The sequence below is a fragment of the Leptonotus elevatus genome, chromosome 1 (genome assembly GCF_054856555.1).
Source record: "Leptonotus elevatus isolate MCC_2025b chromosome 1, RoL_Lele_1.0, whole genome shotgun sequence".
Lineage (NCBI taxonomy): Eukaryota > Metazoa > Chordata > Actinopteri > Syngnathiformes > Syngnathidae > Leptonotus > Leptonotus elevatus.
Window position 1 is genome coordinate 46,961,912 of NC_141239.1, and position 18,888 is coordinate 46,980,799.

An 18,888-nucleotide genomic window follows, 5' to 3' on the forward strand; every position below is an offset into this window, starting at 1 on the left:
CACCATGTCCTTGTGTGTACCTGCGGTGTTGTGATTATGACTGCTCCATCCACGTGGGTGGAGCTTAGGTACTGCACAATTGACAGGTGTTCGTCAGACGTGCCAGGGGGCGTGTCAATAATGAGATAATCCAGTTCCCCCCAATCCACATCTCTCAGAAACTGCTTGATCATTCCTGAAATGGTAGATCAAATACTACTGTAGTACAAGTAATAATAAAGTATTCATTTGATCATTCCTCATTTGCACTGCATGACTCCACACAGCCCATGTTCAAAAGCCTTTTTTTATTTTTTATTATTGGGGTTAATCAGAGGGCAGGCAATTAAAACGGTGGGATGGCTGTGCTGATTTCCTATTTTACATGAGTATGAATGTGACTGGTAAATGCTGAACAGAGCCTTATCCCCGGTTAAGAGTATTCACAGTTGTACAAATACATGATCTCAGTTGTTAATTTTTTACTTACTCGCTCTAAAGACCGCTGTTTTTTTTGTTTGTTTTTAAACAGAGTATAGGTCACATTACCAGTGGAATTTTTTTTAAATGACTTGTTTTGGTCTTATTTTTATATCACACAAAAGTAGCATTTACACACAGTGTGTAGATCAGATGAGATCAGACAGACAAGTTCTGTACCGTTTTTCTTGGGGCCTCTCCAGATCACGGCATCATCGGGACTACTGAGCAGGAAGCCGATAGACATGACAGCAAGGTTGTCTTCCACGTACTGAAACACAAGCACAAGGCATACACATTTCATTTGATGTTCAATGGACAATTTATTTTAAGTACACCTGCACAATTCCATCAAATGGGATCCAGAACAAGAGGTTAAATCCAAAATTTTGGTTGCCAGATTTGCTCCCAGTGGACCTGGCAGCCCTAACCACTGGCGTATGAGTGTGTGTGTGTGTGTGTGGGGGGGGGGGGGGGGTGGGGGGTGAATGTGTGACTGTGAGGCTTCAATTGTAAAGCGCTTTGGGCACCATATGGTGTAGTTAAAGTGCTAAATAAAAAGCATTCCATTCAATTCCAGAGTTATTAATTTAAGAAGAAATGAGCAACACATTTTTATAGGCAGGATATATAATATAATTACTTGTCATGGACCTCATTATGTGCAATTGTACCTAATAAAATAGGCGGCAAGTGGACTGTATAATATTACTGTTTTCTGCTGAGACATTCAAGCATTGCCTAAAGTGACTCACCACAGGGGACCAGCCTGACCCACTCTGATGTACCTACAGGTAAGGAAACAAACAATTTAGTGGCCTTGATATCACGTAAAATATTCCTTGTTTCTGAAGTACTGATTTGTAATCAACATCTAAACATGCTGTACATTCAAAGAATCTAATTATTTAAATAACTGCATTTCTGTTAAAACTAGCAGTCATATAACTCACTTGCTCTCCCTCCAACCCCATGATTCTAGGAATTGACGGACCACAGATGTCTACATCCAGTAGGGCAACCTAAAAAAGAAAGAAGAATAAGGCATACAGTGAAACCCTGCATTGTCTTTTCCATTGTTTTATGTCATATTGGAGTGAGACAAGGTGGTAAACACAGCAAAGAACAGATTCAAATGTGGTCACATGTTCACTGTACCCCAATCTAAACAACCACCACCTTTGAATGGTCAAAAAAACTTAACATTACCTCCTTGGTGTTATCACTTGCCAAAGCATGGGCCAGGTGAGCACTGAACGTACTCTTTCCCACACCACCTTTCCCAGATAGTACGAGGATCTTGTGTTTGACCGTGGACAGTTTTGATCCTATTTCTTTTATGGCTGCAGAGGCCACAGATATTTAAGAACAAAATACATTTGGTTAATTTTGTTATACTTTGTATCAAGCCCAAATGTTAGTTTTTCATACTAAGATAATGCCAGTGCTGGTTTGTGCTGGTTTTAGTTGACAAAATAGAATAAAATAAAATAACTAGTACCATATTAAAATAACTGGATAATCTTGCAATAGCTTCTAGTTTCATTACTAATAAGATAAAGTATTAAACAAAGTCGAGATAATTCAAGTGATGAACCAGCACTGGCACCAGCTCAGTTTTAAGTGGTTATTCTGTACCAGGGTCTGGGGCCTTGGTAGCTCCAGAGGCACACAGTTTTTGGTTAGGGCAGCCCTGACATGATGAAGTCTTCCCTGCCCGCTCACTCTTTGTACCTGGACAGTCTGAGAGAGAGGGGAAAAAAGGTCAACGAGTCCTGTTTCCAGTGTGTTTAGTTTTTTTTAGCAACACAGAAGTGATACACTCTCTGGGTTAAGCTTAAAAAGTTCAGGCTAGCATTAAATGAATTCATGATCGTTACCTTTCGTTCATTATTGAAAATGCACGTTGTTACAGCAACAGTCATAGTGAAACACGAGTCTCAAATCTCAACATTATGGAATCCTACCTAAATCGTATGTATTTGTAAATAGTGTTTAACTTGTCAACTGTACCGAGCGTTTGCGACATTTCATTCTGTTTAAATAAAAACAGAGTAATGTGGCTAGAAAACAATGGATTTGAAATTGTATTGTTTCTAGGCTCCTTATCAAACAACATTGGCTGGGAGCTGCGCCATTATGACTCGACAACTTTTGTGAAGGTTCCATGTAAACACTCACGATTAATATTAGTTACCTGAAATATATACATTTACGTCGGCAAAACATAAAACGACAAGTGGCAGATCTTTTTATAGGCAAAAATAGGATGCGTCGAACTGTGACGTAGTAAGTCAAGTCAATATTTACATACAACTCGATGGGAATTGAAATAATAAAAAATACAATAATTAAGCTGTTCACATTTTGTTTATCAAAGTTGAATTGTTAATATAAACATTTCAAAACTTACGCTCGTTCGCGTTTGACGGTACATCGTCCATCTTTGTGTCCGGTCATTTAATCTTCCCTTCATCGGAGGTTCCGGGTGTAACATCGGACCTAAAATGTGACAGGGAACGTGGACCTAGAATGAATAAGAGTTTTAAAAGAAAATACAGAAACAAGCAATCTTGGAATTATTTAGTGAGTAAAACATCGACCGAAGAGGAAAATTAGTGTAGATACATAAGCACGGAATTTGAAGATTAATACCGTACAGTACTTATTTCAACTATATCTATTCTCCACTAGATGGTGCATCTGATACATGTGTATTCCATGAAAACAGTATTTCTTTCACTGTAAAGCGTGCAGGCTTGCGACTGCAAACAATATACATTTTAATTGCTAACATTTTAACACATTTTACAGATCTTTAACAGACATGGCCACTTATGATTCTTAAAACGGATAAATGGGCCAGCTCCTTGTTGGAGGTACAAAAATGTTTGAACGTGTAGGTAAAACGTAAAGTAATTCATTTAAAATAATGGATGGATTAATGGATTTATTGTTTATAATAATTGAAGTTCAATTAAACATTTATTTCAGCAAATAAATGGGCAATTCTTAAATTAGCCTATTTAAGGTTATTATTATTATTATTATTATTATAATTATTGTATTTACAATAAATAAATTAAACACTTGCTTGAAGAGATAAAGGCTTGGAACATGAATAAATACATTTATTTGACAAATTTTAGCGAAAACATCTACAATAATGCAAAAAATAATTAAACAAAATATAATAACCTATGTTATTATATTACAACTGAAACATAATATGCCTGGGACAGGAAAAAAATAGAAAAGGTGGAAATCTTGACAAATAGAAACATTGAAGGGACCAAAGAAATTAAAAGAGTCGTTAAGGGAGAAAATGTTTTGAAGTAGGTGCAGTCAGAGAGCCTAAAGAAATTGTATTTAAAATATGAAAAGGAATATACTGCATAAATGTTATTTTTTCTACAAAACATTGATTTTTAAGTTGATGGTGTAATTTATTGTGTGGCAAATTATCATTTGAAGAAGGCAGATTTAAGGATACAGTAGGCCTATATGCTGTGTGCTGCCATTACACGTACAGTAGATGGAGCTAATGCCTAATGGAGTTCCATACTAGGCTGTTGTGTTCAAGGGAATTAATAATAATAATAATAATAATAATAATAATAATAATAATAATAAACTTCTGACTATATGACTGTTGTGATACATTCATATCAGTACAGGTGTTAGAGTTTAAAGAGGTACTCAACAATCTTTTTATTTTTCCTGATAAACTGACTAATGTTGTCTACATGTTGCATGTTTGTTGAAAGCTTGAATTTGCGAGTAGCCCTGGATGCAGAACGCAGTTTGAGCCACGGAGGCACTGCAGGGTGGACTTAAACGTTTGACTTCTCCCACACGGATTAAAAAAAATAGTTAGTACATTTCTTTTTTAATTTTTTTTTAACAACATTTGCAGATTTAACGATGCGCCGTCTTATGACGTTAATTTTTTATTTTTTTTAAATACATTATGGAGTATCGAAAATTACAAACACTCAACCCTCAGCCAGTCGGGGCGGAGCTAACTAAACAGTTTGACGGAAGAGGTTGAAGTGCAGTACTACATTAACCTTGCTCTGCAAGATGAATTTTCGCGGTATTTGTGAGTTCACAAATTCTCGAGAATGCATCTTGTTCCAAGACTGTTGATTTCGTAGTTCGGACTAATCACAGAGCGACATTGTGCTGGCGGCATGTTATGCAGCTGTGATTGATATTGTGAAGAACTCTCGAGTGAATCACAATATCAATGCTGCTATTGCCGCATGTCCTCAGGAGATAGCGTATTCCTCAACGGTTGAGGTTAGTATTTGGGTTTCGGTCAGTTTTTAATTATTGTTGTTCAATAAAGCGTTCAAACAATACTGTAAGCGCCGTGACGTCATAAGATGACACACAAAGCCGCCAAAGCAATAGTTTAACAACAACAACAAAAAAAGAGGAAAGAAAAAGAAAGAAGTTAGAAACTTCGAAGTCAACAACCCCATATGGGTGGAGTCAAACGTTGACGTTGAGCCATGCCTCAAACTGCACTCTGCATTCAGGGCTTACGCTGAATTTGGGGCAAAAAACGCGTGTGTGGCGCCATCTTCTGGTTAAACACTGATATAAACACAATTTGTCTGTTTGTACTCTCATTTGACAAGAAGTCATTTACTACGTCACTGATACAGTATGACGTAATCGCTCTGCCACCCACCGTCTCAGTCTCGTCTTTATACCCATTTTCAGGTTAGTGTATTTAACATTTGTTTGTCGTATCTATATATAGAAATTGTTTTGATCATAGTTTTCACTGCTGCTGTCAATCACAGCTAGCCCACGCCCCAACCTTCTCCCCATTTGCAAGCCCAACAGTCCTCCAGGCAACAACCCTTTTGAGCACCTATTTTAAATATTAGTGAGGGCTGGAGCAAGAGGCTGATTTCCTGTTGAGTTCCACTTTAAATGGACGATATACTTCAACAGTTATCACCCACAGAAGTCATTCACACCAGCAAATATTTTTCATCTATATCTTGAATACTACTGAAAAAGACTAATGGCGATGCAAACTTGATTGCAAGAATTTTGATCCTCACTAACAAACTTTTTCTATTATTATGATTATGATTATTGTGTCAGCAGTAGGATAATGAGTTAATCAGTGACGTCGCAGCAGACATCATACAGTATCACGTGCCCTCTTATGTGTTTGTGGTCATGGCCTTATCATTCAAATAGGCAGATATTTATTCACACATCAAATCAAGCTGGTTTACTGTATGATTCCATATATAATACTGTGCATTGCATGATATAGACATGAGAGGAAAGTGTCTACTAATAGGCTATGCTATTTGCGGGTACAACTCCACTCTTCATGCTCTCAACAATTGTGCGCCAGTTTTACTCTCTAGTACTTTGCTATCAGTTCACCCAGTTCAATTACTCAGCACTACATATGCCAGCCACCTTATTATTATTGCCCACTGCCAAACGGTTAATTGCACCTTTGCTAGTGTTCTACCCTGCAGTGACCGTTTTGTCTGGTGACTTTATTACTTCCGCCAAGGATGTTTTATATTCATCAGAGTTGTTTATTTTTGGTGTAATAAGGATCCTGAATAAAAAATAAAAAATAAATATATATTATCACATAAAATGACAGATACTCTTCCAAGGAACTTCCAGAGATTTTTTATTTTTATTTAGAATTCTTGCATTTGAGTCCAACACCAACACGAGACAAGGATTGTGAGAGATAAAAATAGACACAAGAGGTGATACAGACATACTGTATACAAAGTTGCAAACAGAGAGGTCCAGAGCGGAGTGAAGCAATAGAGACAGAGGTGTCGCTGGGTATGTAACTCATCCTTCCAGGCTCCATGCAGAAACAAAGAGCAGTTGGGCTGTTGTTTTTTTGTTGTTGAATATATCTTCAATGTCCTCTCCCCGTTCCCCCTGTAATATTCTGTAGATGCCCGTCAAGAGATTATGCTTATAAAAAGTGAGATTCTGTTTACACAACTTATTCACTCATACTCACATGTGCTGCCGACCACATCATCCGCAAGGGGACTTTACCTACCAATGTTGTATCCACGACGTCAAACCCGGCTTGTGCTCCGACCACCCTGATTTCAATGTAAATGAGGGATGCTGCTACGATTGGCCAGAAAAAGGCATTCCATCTCACAATGGCGCATAACGGCGCTAACGCCATGTTACACAATTTTACCTGTGCAAAGTCTGCGGAAATACCAACAGTTAGGCTGCGCTTTGCGCTAGACTTTAGCTGGGAACGAAAATAGGGCCTTAAATGTTACTTCTAACATTATATGAAATGGGACAAACCTGATTCGGGAAGTACAAAAGTAAAAATTAAATCCCCCCCTAAAGGTAGCAGTGTAGTGTTAACACTACAATGCACACACCTGTAAGGCATTCTATGGTATATGCTCCAGTCCTGACAGACTGTGTGGTGCATGGTTATTATTTTAGCCTTCGGTTATTACAACTATGGATGGCTGAGCGTGTAAAGTATACTTACACAATGTAGTAAAAGGTAGTAGATATGTGCCAAATGTTTGCCTATACAAGCTGTGATCTATCAGAAATCTACTTTATACTTTATCACGCTGTTGGTCATGAATTAAATTAGAAGTTATTTGAGGGATACATACCATGAATTTGTGGTTTTAATTGTAGTTGTTGAGGTGTTTCTAATATTTTGGTCACCTTGTTAATTTGTGTAGATATCGTTGGGATTTGATGTTAACAATGCAATTTGACACCTTTGCAAAGGTCTGCTGCTATCCATGGGGTACATCGTGACTACAGTGTGACCGGCATTGTTATTCAAAGAGCAATATCGTTATCACGGATAGATTCTCGAATATTTTGTGCCCCATGCGTGGTTCAGTTGAGCAGATAACCTCTCATGAAGTCAATGAAGACACATTCTGTCAATTCAGCAAGTGGGCCACACTCACACATCCTATTGGACTCAGGACAGACTTTGGTCGCAGGGTTACTCAGCAAAAAAGTTAAGCCTTGGCTGCACGAGCAGTCATCACACTAGGAACAATACCACACACACACACACACGCACACACACACACACACACACACACACACACACACGTAAGTCTAAACTGGGAGACTTAGTGGGTGTGTTTTCTGTTTTCTGGGGAAAGAGTGACTGGGTAGAGATGTCACTTTTTTTGCTGAGGAAAAAAAGAGGAAGTAAGGGAAAAAAGGAACTTTGAGGGTGTGTTACATAGATAATGCTAACGTGTGTAACGGAAGTGTTGTCCATTTTATTTTAATGACGTCAACATTCACAATAAAGCATTAAACAATTTATAAAATGTTCAGTTGGGGGTGGGGTCCTACCTATATAGGCTACTTTCTCTTCAAGTGCTAAAGTTTTACATCTTGTGGTCACATCACACATTTGTGAGGCCACTTGTAGCGAGGCAAAATTTGTACGGCTCAATCAGAACTGATTCTTGGCTTGACTGTAATTCATTCACAGCAAAATATTGCAAAACAGTCAGAGAATTTGTGTCACAGAGCCCTTTTCTTATACAGTATGTTGCTGAAATTCATAATAAGATATTTAAATATTTTAATGTCCTTGGGTTTAAATGTTTTGAACGTTATATTAAATTCAGTCCTGCATTCCATACTGAGGCTTATGTCCATCCTTCTTCATCTACCATTTAAAACCACTCTCTCTTCATTCTTTCACCCGCATGATATTCTCAGCTGTGGGGTCATACCCTTTGAGATAATTTTAACTGTTTGTAACTGCACCTTGTTGCCACACACTCCAGTGTCTTACCAAACGTTGTCTGTGTCTGCAGAAGTGACGGAGATTTGGATTCCTTTTCCCTGGTTGGAAGAGAGACATTTTTCACTTCACTTAAATTCAACCCCATACAAAGATCGATTGTTATCATTCACTTTACACAAACTCTACAATAAGATACCACCAACCACGTCCAGCAAAGCTAGGCATTAAAAAGGTCCTTTTCTGTTCCAGCATGACTGTGTGTGGGAAAAGGATTGATAAAAAGCATTTTTGGATGGGTTTGATGCAGAGAACATGAGAGCCCAGACCTCAACCACCAACAAACACCTTTGAGATGAACAAGAACAACTGTAAGTCAGGCCTTCTTTCATCTCCAGCAACAGTGATCTTTGACCTTTATGGGCAGGTGTGGACACACTTTTACGACTGCAAGCTACCACCCTTGGGGATCCCGGTTCACATCCACAGTTGTGTGAAGTGCTGGTGCTATATTATTTGTTGCTAGTGTGGCAATTAGGGCTGGATGAAGAACATAAAATCTTAAAATAAAATCTCTGTTTTGTTTCACTCTCCCTTTATAGAAAAATAAAATGACAGTCCAAGTACAGGGTGACACCAAAAAAAAACGGTTATCACCTAAACTTGTATAACTTTAGAAATAATTAATCAATAATTTTTATTTTTCAGATTTACCAAGAAGAATTCATGTTCTAAGAGTCTACCAAATTTGCCTCCTGGACGCCTCCCTGGCATGTCCCACGAGCGTGAGGCCCCGGGGACGACCGAGGACACGCTGGAGAGACTGTCGCTCGGCTGGCCTGGGAACGCTTTGGGATCCCGCTGGAGGAGCTAGTTGAAGTGGCTGGGGAGAGGGAAGTCCGGGCTTCCCTGCTAAAGCTGCTGCCCCCGCGACCCGACCCCAGATGATGATGATGGATGAATGGCATATTTTCAGCTGAAGTCTATCCACGCAGCTCAATTGCAATTCAAAGAACATTTCGGATGTTGTGAATTTCCTGTCCACTCAATGTCTACAGATGGGTCAACAAGTTCAGAACCCATGGGACTGTGCATAACTTCAATGGTAAAGACACTAACAAACAGATCTGCCATCAAAATTCTCCGCACAGAGTCCCGGTTGATTCGAGGCTCCTGACTTCGCCGACGCACAGACTTGCTTAGGCTGAGGACAACAGAGTCTCTGACTGCAGCAACGTTGTGTGATGTCCTTGATGATTTTGGTCGTCCAGAGTGTGATTGTCTGTGAGTATGTATGCAGGTTTATGCTATATTTCCGTGGTTCCCAACCACCAGGCTGTGGAACATTTTGGACCGGGCGGGTTGCAGCGGGCTGCACAAGAAGGATGAAAGCATAAAAGACTTACTGTATTTCCAGTTTATTTATTATCCGAGGCTAAAAGACATTTTGATTTGAAGTGACAGGATTCTCTCTATTACAAGTGTCTTGTCACACCGCGGTGAGGTTGTCTCGTCTGGGCTTTTACTGTCTTGTCATTTCCTGTTTTATTTTGAAAATTCTGACTCTCCTTTCGTTTCAGGTCACTTGCTCTTCTTCATGTGGTGTCAGTGTCAACCCTGATTCCTGTTTCCCATTACCCTCATGTGTTAAATGGTCTGCGTCTCCCCTGTCTTTGTGCCAAAGAGTTTTTGTCAGAGTCACTCTAGCCCAGTCACAGTCATAGTCCTCAGCCTTGTTGTCCTATCTTCTGTGTGAACTTTTGTTTGTAACTTTGTATAGCCACATGATAGTTTTAGTTTAGGAGTGATTTTGTTTCGTTTGGATCGCTTTTAGTTGAACATTTTATAGCCTTTGTTTTTCCCTCTAAACGAGGAGTTTTATGTTGAATAAATATTCGCCTTGGCGGCAAACTCCTATCTCTGCAGTCCTAAATCTGCCACGCCTTGTCAGTACACTTTGGCCAGTATGGACCCAGCAGAGAGGGAGCAAATGGCCGCAGCGCTGCAAGCTCAAGAAGCCCGTCTCTTCCAGCAAGAGGAATTTCAAACGCAAATGGGTCAGATCTCAGCACAGGTACGGGACCTTCTGGACCACCTGCGTCGCACCACTAGCCCTCCTGCCGTGCCAGAGACCCAAGCAGCCACGCCGGTTACGCCCGTGCCGTATGCTGGGTCAGGAATCAAGCTAGCCTCCCCTGAGCGATTCTCTGGGGAGCCAGGACAATGCGAGGCATTTCTGACTGACTGTGACATTAATTTTAAGCACTCCCCCCAGGCCTTTCCCACAGATTGATCCCGGGTGGCCTTCATGATTTCCCACCTGACTGGGAGAGTCAGAGCCTGGGCCACGGCAGAGAGGGCACGCAATCCCCCACTCTGCGGCTCCGTCACGGACTTCCGAGCCGCCCATCAGAGGGTCTTTAATCTTTACCAAATTGGACCTACGCAATGCATACCATCTTATTAGGATAAGGGAGGGGGATGAATGGAAAACAGGGTTTAATACACCTAGTGGCCATTACGAGTACCTAGTCATGCCCTTTGGTCTCACTAATGCTTCTGTGTATGTTTATTTGGACGACATACTTATATACTCGTCAGACCTAGCCACACATCAAATACATGTTTCCAAGGTTCTTCAAAGACGGCTTGAGAACAAACTTTATGTCAAGGCAGAGAAAAGTGTTTTTCATGCCAAAACCATCTCCTTCCTGGGCTTTGTCATAGCCCCTGGGAAGGTACAGGTGGATCCGGCTAAAAGTAGCGCCATGAGGGAGTGGCCCACACCTGTTAGCTGCAAGAAGGTTCAGCAATTTCTTGGGCTTGCTAACCTTTACAGGCGCTTCATCAGAGGGTTCAGCACAATAGCTGCCCCTCTGCATGCCCTCACCTCCCCTCTGGTGAGGTTCAGCTGGTCGCCGGAGGCGGAAGCCGCGTTCCAAGCTCTCAAACAACGCTTTGTCACAGCACCAATCCTCACAATGCCAGATCCAAAGCGGAAATTTGTTGGGGAAGTAGACGCTTCCAATGAGGGGATCGGAGCCGTTCTGTCTTGGCGTGTAGAGAAGGATGGAAAGATGCATCCCAGTGCCTTGTCACGACGACTATCCAAGGCAGAGTGTAATTATGATGTAGGGGACAGAGAGCTTCTGGCTTTCAAAATTGCCTTGGAAGAATGGAGGCACTGGCTCGAGGGGGCGAAGCATCCGTTTGTGGTCTGGACCGATCACAAGAACCTAGAATACATATGCAAAGCCAAGAGACTCAACCCACGCCAGGCCAGGTGGGCGTTGTTCTTTAACCGTTTTTCCTTCTCTCTCACTTACAGGCCGGGGTCTCGTAACGTCAAGCCTGACGCCCTGTCACGTCTCTACGACTCCAAGCCTGTTGCTAAGGAACCAGAACCCATCCTTCCCCCGAACTGTGTGGTTGGAGCAGTGACATGGCAGATTGAGAAGGAGTTAAACAAGCCAACGGTGTGGCACCTCCACCTAACAGATGCCCGCTTAATAGACTATTTGTCCCAGTGCAGCTACGCCCACAGGTGATTAATTGGGCCCATACTTCACTCCTTACCTGTCATCCGGGAGTCCGACTGACTATGTACGCCATCTCCCGGCGATTCTGGTGGCCTTCCACGGAGCTGGAGGTCTGAGAGTACATCAACGCATGGGCCTGCTGCAGCCTCTTCCCATTCCTTCCAGACCATGGGCAGAAATACCCCTGGACTTTGTCACAGGACTCCCCATCTCCCGAGGTAAAACCACAGTTCTCACTGTCGTCGACAGATCCTCTAAAATGGTCAGATTCATAGCCTTGCCTAAGCTTCCCTCAGCCAAGGAAATGGCTGAGGTCATGATTAACCACGTCTTTCGACACAAATACATTGTGAGGGAGTTTTGCCGCCTAATCGGAGCCAAAGCCAGCCTAACCTCAGGTTGCCACCCTGAGGCTAACGGCCAGACAGACTGCCTCAACCAACAGTTGGAGACCGGTCTCCGGTGCCTAGTCTACCAGAATCCTTTGACGTGGAGCAAACATCTGGTCTGGGTTGAGCTTGCCCATAACTCGCTGCCTACTTCTGCCACAGGAATCACGCCATTCAAATGTGTTTTTGGCTACGATCCCCCCTTCTTTGCTAACCTGGAGTCTGAAGCCTCGGTTCCTTCTGCCCATGCCTTGGTCCGCTGCTGCCATCGCATCTGGGCAGCCGCTCGGCAGGTACTGGAGCGCCAGAGAGACAGAGTCAAGAGAGCAGCGGATCAGAGAAGGAGACCAGCTCCAGCATACCAGCCTGGGCAGAGAGTGTGGCTGTCCTCCAAGAACCTCCACTTGAAAGTGCCATGTCAGAAGTTGTCACGACTGTTTGTGGGCCCGTACCCCATCTCCAAAGTGATGTCCGTCTTCGCCTGCCTTGGTCCCTTCGTGTTCATCCAACGTTCCACGTTAGACAAGTCAAGCCAGTTAAAGAGAGTCCCCACTGCCTCCTGTGATTGTGGACGGGGGCCCCGTCTACAAAGTGAAGCAGCTGCTGGCCGTCCGCAATCGGGGCCGTGGCAGGCAGTTCTTGGTGGACTGGGAGGGGTACGGGCCCGAGGAGAGACATTGGGTTCCTTCCCGCTTCATTATGGATGACTCCGCGGTGAGGTTGTCTCGTCTGGGCTTTTACTGTCTTGTCATTTCCTGTTTTATTTTGAAAATTGTTTCCACCTGTTTCCCATTACCCTCATGTGTTAAATGGTTTGCGTCTCCCCTGTCTTGTGCCAAAGTGTTTTCGTCAGAGTCCCTCTTGCCCAGTCACAGTCATAGTCCTCAGCCTTGTTGTCCAGTTTTAGTTTAGGAGTGATTTTGTTTTGTTTGTAGATTAGACATCCTCCCTTTTGGAGCGCCTTTAGTTTAACATTTTATAGCCTTTTCTTTTTTCTCCCCAAAACGAGGAGTTTTATGTTTAATAAATAACTGCCCTGGCGGCAAACTCTTATCTCTGCACCTGAGTCCTAAATCTGCCACGCCTTGTCATGTCTATAGCACTCTTAAGGCATGTCAAGATACTAATTACAGTATTTTGGTTGCGTAGCAGAAATAGCAAAATGAGTAAAAAAAAAAGGGGTATTTGGAAAGTTTCTTTGCAACGAGGAAAAGGCCCAGTGATTTCACAACACATATGACCAAGAAAAAAGAGGAAGGGGCATTCACAGGAGACCTGCTTGAAATATGGATTTACGGTGACAGGTGATTCTCGCGCACACGAACCACTTTGTCTTCGCAATATGTATCAAACGGCTCTTGATTTAGCATCATAGTGAGTTATTCATTGACTTTATATTTGTTTTGCAGGGCCTTGATATGTTCAGAGTGACGCTGCTAAGTTACATAAAAATGTGGCATCACGTTTATTGTTACAGTGTACCCCAGTTTTTGTGTTGCTCGTATCATTCATGATAAGCAATAGTGACCGTTGTTACCCTTTTTTATGGTTTTTGTGTTGCTCGTTCAGGTACATAAAAACATACAGTGGATTTTGTTGCATTTTATTAATCAGCCATAACCAGAGATGAGTAGTAACGACTTGTTACATTTACTCCGTTATATTTACTTGAGTAACTTTTTGAAAAATAAGTACTTCTAAGAGTAGTTTTACCGCACAATACTTTTGACTTTTACTTGAGTAGATGTGTAAAGAAGTAACGCTACTCTTACTCCGCTATATTGGGCTACACTAGAGTCGTTACCCGTCGCCCCATTCATACATTAGATTTATCTTATTTTCACGGAAGCGCTCCGCTTGACTGACTGTATGGGAGCATTTCTGCGGACACTAGTGATGTGATGTTCATGAACGAATCGAGTCCTGAACGGCTGTTCAATGTGACGATTGGAACCGAGTCCTTATAGAGGACTCGTTCAAACCCCTACCCCACCCTACCCCAGCCCCACCCCACCCACCCTGTCCCCCGCATGCCACCCTTCGCTTTTGGAGGGAGCGTCATCTTTGCATATTAGCGTCAATCAAACAATTCACTTGTAAGTGAATCATTAGCAAAAAAGGAAAAAAAAAGAAGACACTACTCATTGAGCATGCCTGCTTTAGCACCATGGCAGAAGTTAGAAGACAACAAGCTCAAAAAGTTATTTTATGATTTGAAAATGCCAGAATTTGCACATAATTCTGTTTTTGTCTATCTGATGACATTGTTTTTCAAAAAATAAATCAGGCTTCACGTTTAGCAGTTACTCAGTACTTGAGTATCCTTTTCAGCAAATGTTTTACTTGTACTTGACTGATTTTTTAATGACTACTTTTTACTTACTCTATTTACTATTATTTGGAAGTAACGTTACTCTTACTTGAGTACAATTTTGGGCTACTCTACCCACCTCTGGCCATAACCAACCATAATGAAGGAAAGACACAAGCTAAAAAGTCAGGGCTCTTTGTACTCATCTGGGCATTAGTAGAGCATGCATGATGTAGAAAAATATTTAATTAACATTTTTAACTCCTCAATGATTTTTTAAAGCCCTGTTTTGTCACCGTATGAATTATTTGGCAATGTTCAGCGCAATTGACTTCTACCAAACTGCTTACTTTTCATAGAGAAAAAAAAATGTCAAAGTGATTTAGCTCTTTATTATTATTATGATTCTGCCTACAGAAAACACAACAGTCTTCAATGTTTTCAGGTGTTGGACAAAACTTATAGACATACAGGCCATGTGGAAAAATACACCTGTTTTCAACAGCACCCATTTCAAAACTGGTGCTAGACGAGCCCCAACTCTTTGCTGGTACGCAGGCACTGCTCCTATTTTGTCAGCAGGCAGCAGCCAAGGGCGTTGACGACAGGTTCCCCGGTGAGAACTTTTAACTGCTATTTTACTAGGAGGCAGTACATTCTAGTGGTGCACTGCTTTCTAAATAAATGCTGACCAATGGAAGTTATATTGGTAATGTAATGATGTAGCTTTGGGTTGGCTCTCTGCTAGCATGAAAACAAACCAGTGTTGGCGGGTGCTGAAGTTGAACCAAGTAGTACTAATTAGTATTCATAAAAAAAACAAAAAACATAGAGAAGCATTCAATGCAAATTCACTTAAAAGTCAACATGATAATTTTTGTGAAAACCACTTTTGGGCATTTGTATTTGAACATGATATCATTAGCTTGTGTTTGTGCATTTACACATGACGCCATATTTTAAACAATTGATGTGAATGCGATGAGCGCCTGCAAGTGTATATGAGTGTAAATGTGACGCTGTATTTAGCTCGTATTGGAGACACAACCTGAAGCGACCTTTGACCTCCCGAAACCTTCCCACGTCACACAACCAGCATCACAACGTTGAGGTTTGAAGAGCCTGCATGTACTGTGTGTCAACTGTTATGTGCTGGCTGATAGGAGGCAATACACCCCCTCTATGTCTCTCTGCGCGTGTGTGTGTTGCGTGAGTGTATTGTCAGCAGGATGATGATAAAAGTGATCGTAAGGAAGGGAAGCCTTTTGACTGCGCGTCCTCTTGTGTGTGACTGTTTGTGTGAAGGAAGGAAGATTAGCTGGGCTCGCAGACTATTTCTGGCCATTCATTGGCAGTTAGCAGTGTATTTGCACACACACACACACACACACACACATTCACACAAGCACACGTTCACACGCACACCCACACACAAAAGTCTGAGGCCAGGGCTTGTTTAAACAACAAAGCAGCCCCATCATCCTTAGCCCTTCAGGCAACAGAACCCCCTACTATCACTCTCGTTAACAGGTTCAACCTCTCTGCAATATATCGGGTGTCACACACTGAACGTCACTACTGACGCATATCATTTACCTGCTATTGTTATTGTTGAACAGGTGAATACAGTAAAGTGTACACGCCTACTACCAATCTTAAGGTGTTTTAGTCCTTCTTTTTGTATCTGACTGGGGCAGAATAGTCTTTGCTACCTCGTGCACATTGAAATTGACAACCAGTGGCATTTTTTCTCTCAATCTAAATAGAAAATTCATATCATTATGAAATGTTGTACACTGGCGCCTTGTGTTACGTTTCAGTTATTTTCATGTACATTACATACAGTTGGCCTCCTGCATGACCATTAAACCACAATTCCCAGCAGCATTCACATCTGGAAGTATGCCAGACAAGCACACTCTAAAGCATACTTATCTGCAGGCAGACAGGAAGCAGCCCCCCTCCTCCCCTGTTCCTGTTTCTCACAGAGTGTGTATTTATGCGTGCTTGCGTGCGCACGCGAGTGTAGAGGCCTGCTACTGTAGGCAATCAGCAGGAGGCACATTGAACAGCATGGCAGAAAAACAACAAACAAATACTCCACTAGAGAGAAAAGAAGTGACACAATAAGATAGGAGATGGAAAAAATGCAGATAATTATGATAAAAAGAGAGTGGGCAAGTGAAAGATATGTGATTGTGGAACAACGCTGGCAGTGAAACGACTTCCTAGAACTTTTCCTCTCCCCCTTCCTCTGACTCTTGTAGAGAGGGGTGCAAAGATAAATCTAAAAATACTGTCAATGTTTATGGGACATATTTAGAAAACTGGAAAACATGAAGAAGTGTGACAGTTATTGCTATACTGTATTTCTTTCAGTTTGTGGTGTGAGATTTGTTCAAGCCAGTGGATTTATTGTGGATTGTTGGCCATGTAGTGTCCATGATGCACTTAATGTTTAAATAATACAATGTAAAGCCGCAATATTTTTAAGGTTACTCGAACATGAATTTGTTTCAAATTAAGGCTAATTGCCAAGCCAAGCCGTCATAATGCTGCTTATTTGTATTTGACTGATTCTTTGTAATAGTTTTTTCAGTTGCCTGACGGTGGTGGCTCAGTTCGCACTTAGTGAATTTACCAGCAGTCCAAGCTGGAGTCCACCTTTCTTCTGAAGTCTGTTGAAACAGACCATGTGACTCTCCAAAGACAAATGGAATAGGAAATCAATGGCTGTTTTGAGTCACGTGCATACTTAGCCATTTGGGGGCCGAAGGCAAAGCCAGTCATAAGACCCTCCGCATCAGGGTTAACGTTTATGGAGTCATGGTAATGGTGGTATATTTGTTAAGAACCCTAATCTACATTAAATATGATTTCCCATTTTAATGTTACTGACACTGACTACGGTGCTAAAAGCATTTGTATCAGTGGTAAAGTGGTTGTCCCGCAACTCTGAGGTTGTGGGTTTGATCCCAGGTCATTGTGACCTTGTCGAAGCATCCTTGAGCAAGATACTGAAGCCCCAGTTGCTGCTGATGCTGCATTGCAATAGGTGAATGAGTATAAGTAAGCGCTTAACATGGGAAAACACTGCATAAATGGGCTGCCATTTACAGTCATTGGTCAAATAGAGCAGTCTGGGGTGAAATGCCCTTACTTTACTAAGACTGATCATGGTAAGGCAACTACGATGAGTTACTCACAAAAACATCACTGACCGTTGATCTGAAAATGTGAGGTAAAATATTACGTATCACATTACAAATGTAAGGTTTATGATTAAGGTAACAGTTATTTCTTTATTTTTTATTTATAACCCCCCTACTCACAGAAACTTATTTCTGACATGACTTGAACTTGGCTCAGAGACACAAAATAATCGATTACAATTACACCCTAAGTACAATTACTGCCAATTTTTGACACAATGAACAAAGACACTGAAGCTTCATCCATGTGCAGCTGCGTTAGTGTATACACTGCCAAGCAAAGACATGATTATTTCCATCCTATTAGCATTACATTTCCATTCATTTTCCTAAGAAACTCAACAGGAGGATTAAAAAAATAACTTTCTTCAGAAGTTAAAAAAGTCCAAAACTCAGAAAATAACACTCTCTCTCTCTCTCTCTCTCTCTCTCTCTCTCTCTCTCTCTCTCTCTCTCTCTCTCTCTCTCTCTCTCTCTCTCTCTCTCTCACACACACACACAGTTTGTTTTACTATCTTTGTGGGGCCATCTCATTGACATAATGCATTTCCTAGCCCCTCCCCCTAACCCCAACTATCAAAAATGATTGCCTACCCCTATTCCTTACCCTAACCTCAACCATAACCCAATTCAAACCTAAACTCAAAAACCAAGTCTTGACCCTCAAAAACAGGTCAACTCTGTGAAATCCTGAAATGTTGGCCACACTATGTAACAAAAACAAGACAACGCACACACACACACACACACACACACACACACACACACACACACACACACACACACACACACACACACACACACCCACACACCCCACACACACACACACACTTTTGTCTTCTGTTGCAGTGTTGCAACATCATTTAATTTATTCCTAGCTTCTGCTATGAAGCAAACGCATATTGCACATCACTGACAACCAATAAAGTATCATTGCTGTACTTGGCTTAAAGAATTCACACCTCAGAAGTGTCAGAGAAAGTTTACACAGTTTTTAAACACACAATTGACCTGCAGGTAAATGAGCAGTTACATTCCCATGGCTGTCCTTGTAGAAAACCGGAAACATTTGGTTTCTCTTGTTGCACTTAACTTGTATATTTTTGAACTTGGGGAAAATGCTATGGCAAGTGTGCAACCCACATACATCTATTTCATTTCACCCCCTTGTCCATGCTACATGAGTGTTTCTGACCTA

General features: G+C 41.6%; 1 protein-coding gene across 1 annotated transcript in view; it reads right to left on the minus strand.

Moving 5' to 3' along the window:
* nubp1 (nucleotide binding protein 1 (MinD homolog, E. coli)) overlaps positions 1 to 2,940 on the minus strand; it is a 9,535-nt gene extending 6,595 nt beyond the window's left edge. The window contains exons 1-7 of the mRNA XM_086060590.1: positions 2,873 to 2,940; positions 2,098 to 2,202; positions 1,669 to 1,802; positions 1,413 to 1,481; positions 1,215 to 1,247; positions 640 to 730; positions 21 to 175 (exon numbers count right to left, since the gene is read on the minus strand). Of these exons, the coding sequence (XP_085916716.1) occupies positions 21 to 175; positions 640 to 730; positions 1,215 to 1,247; positions 1,413 to 1,481; positions 1,669 to 1,802; positions 2,098 to 2,202; positions 2,873 to 2,903 (618 nt within the window). The 5' untranslated portion in view covers positions 2,904 to 2,940. The remainder of the gene's footprint in view (positions 1 to 20; positions 176 to 639; positions 731 to 1,214; positions 1,248 to 1,412; positions 1,482 to 1,668; positions 1,803 to 2,097; positions 2,203 to 2,872) is intronic.
* Between the last annotated feature and the right edge of the window lie 15,948 nt (positions 2,941 to 18,888).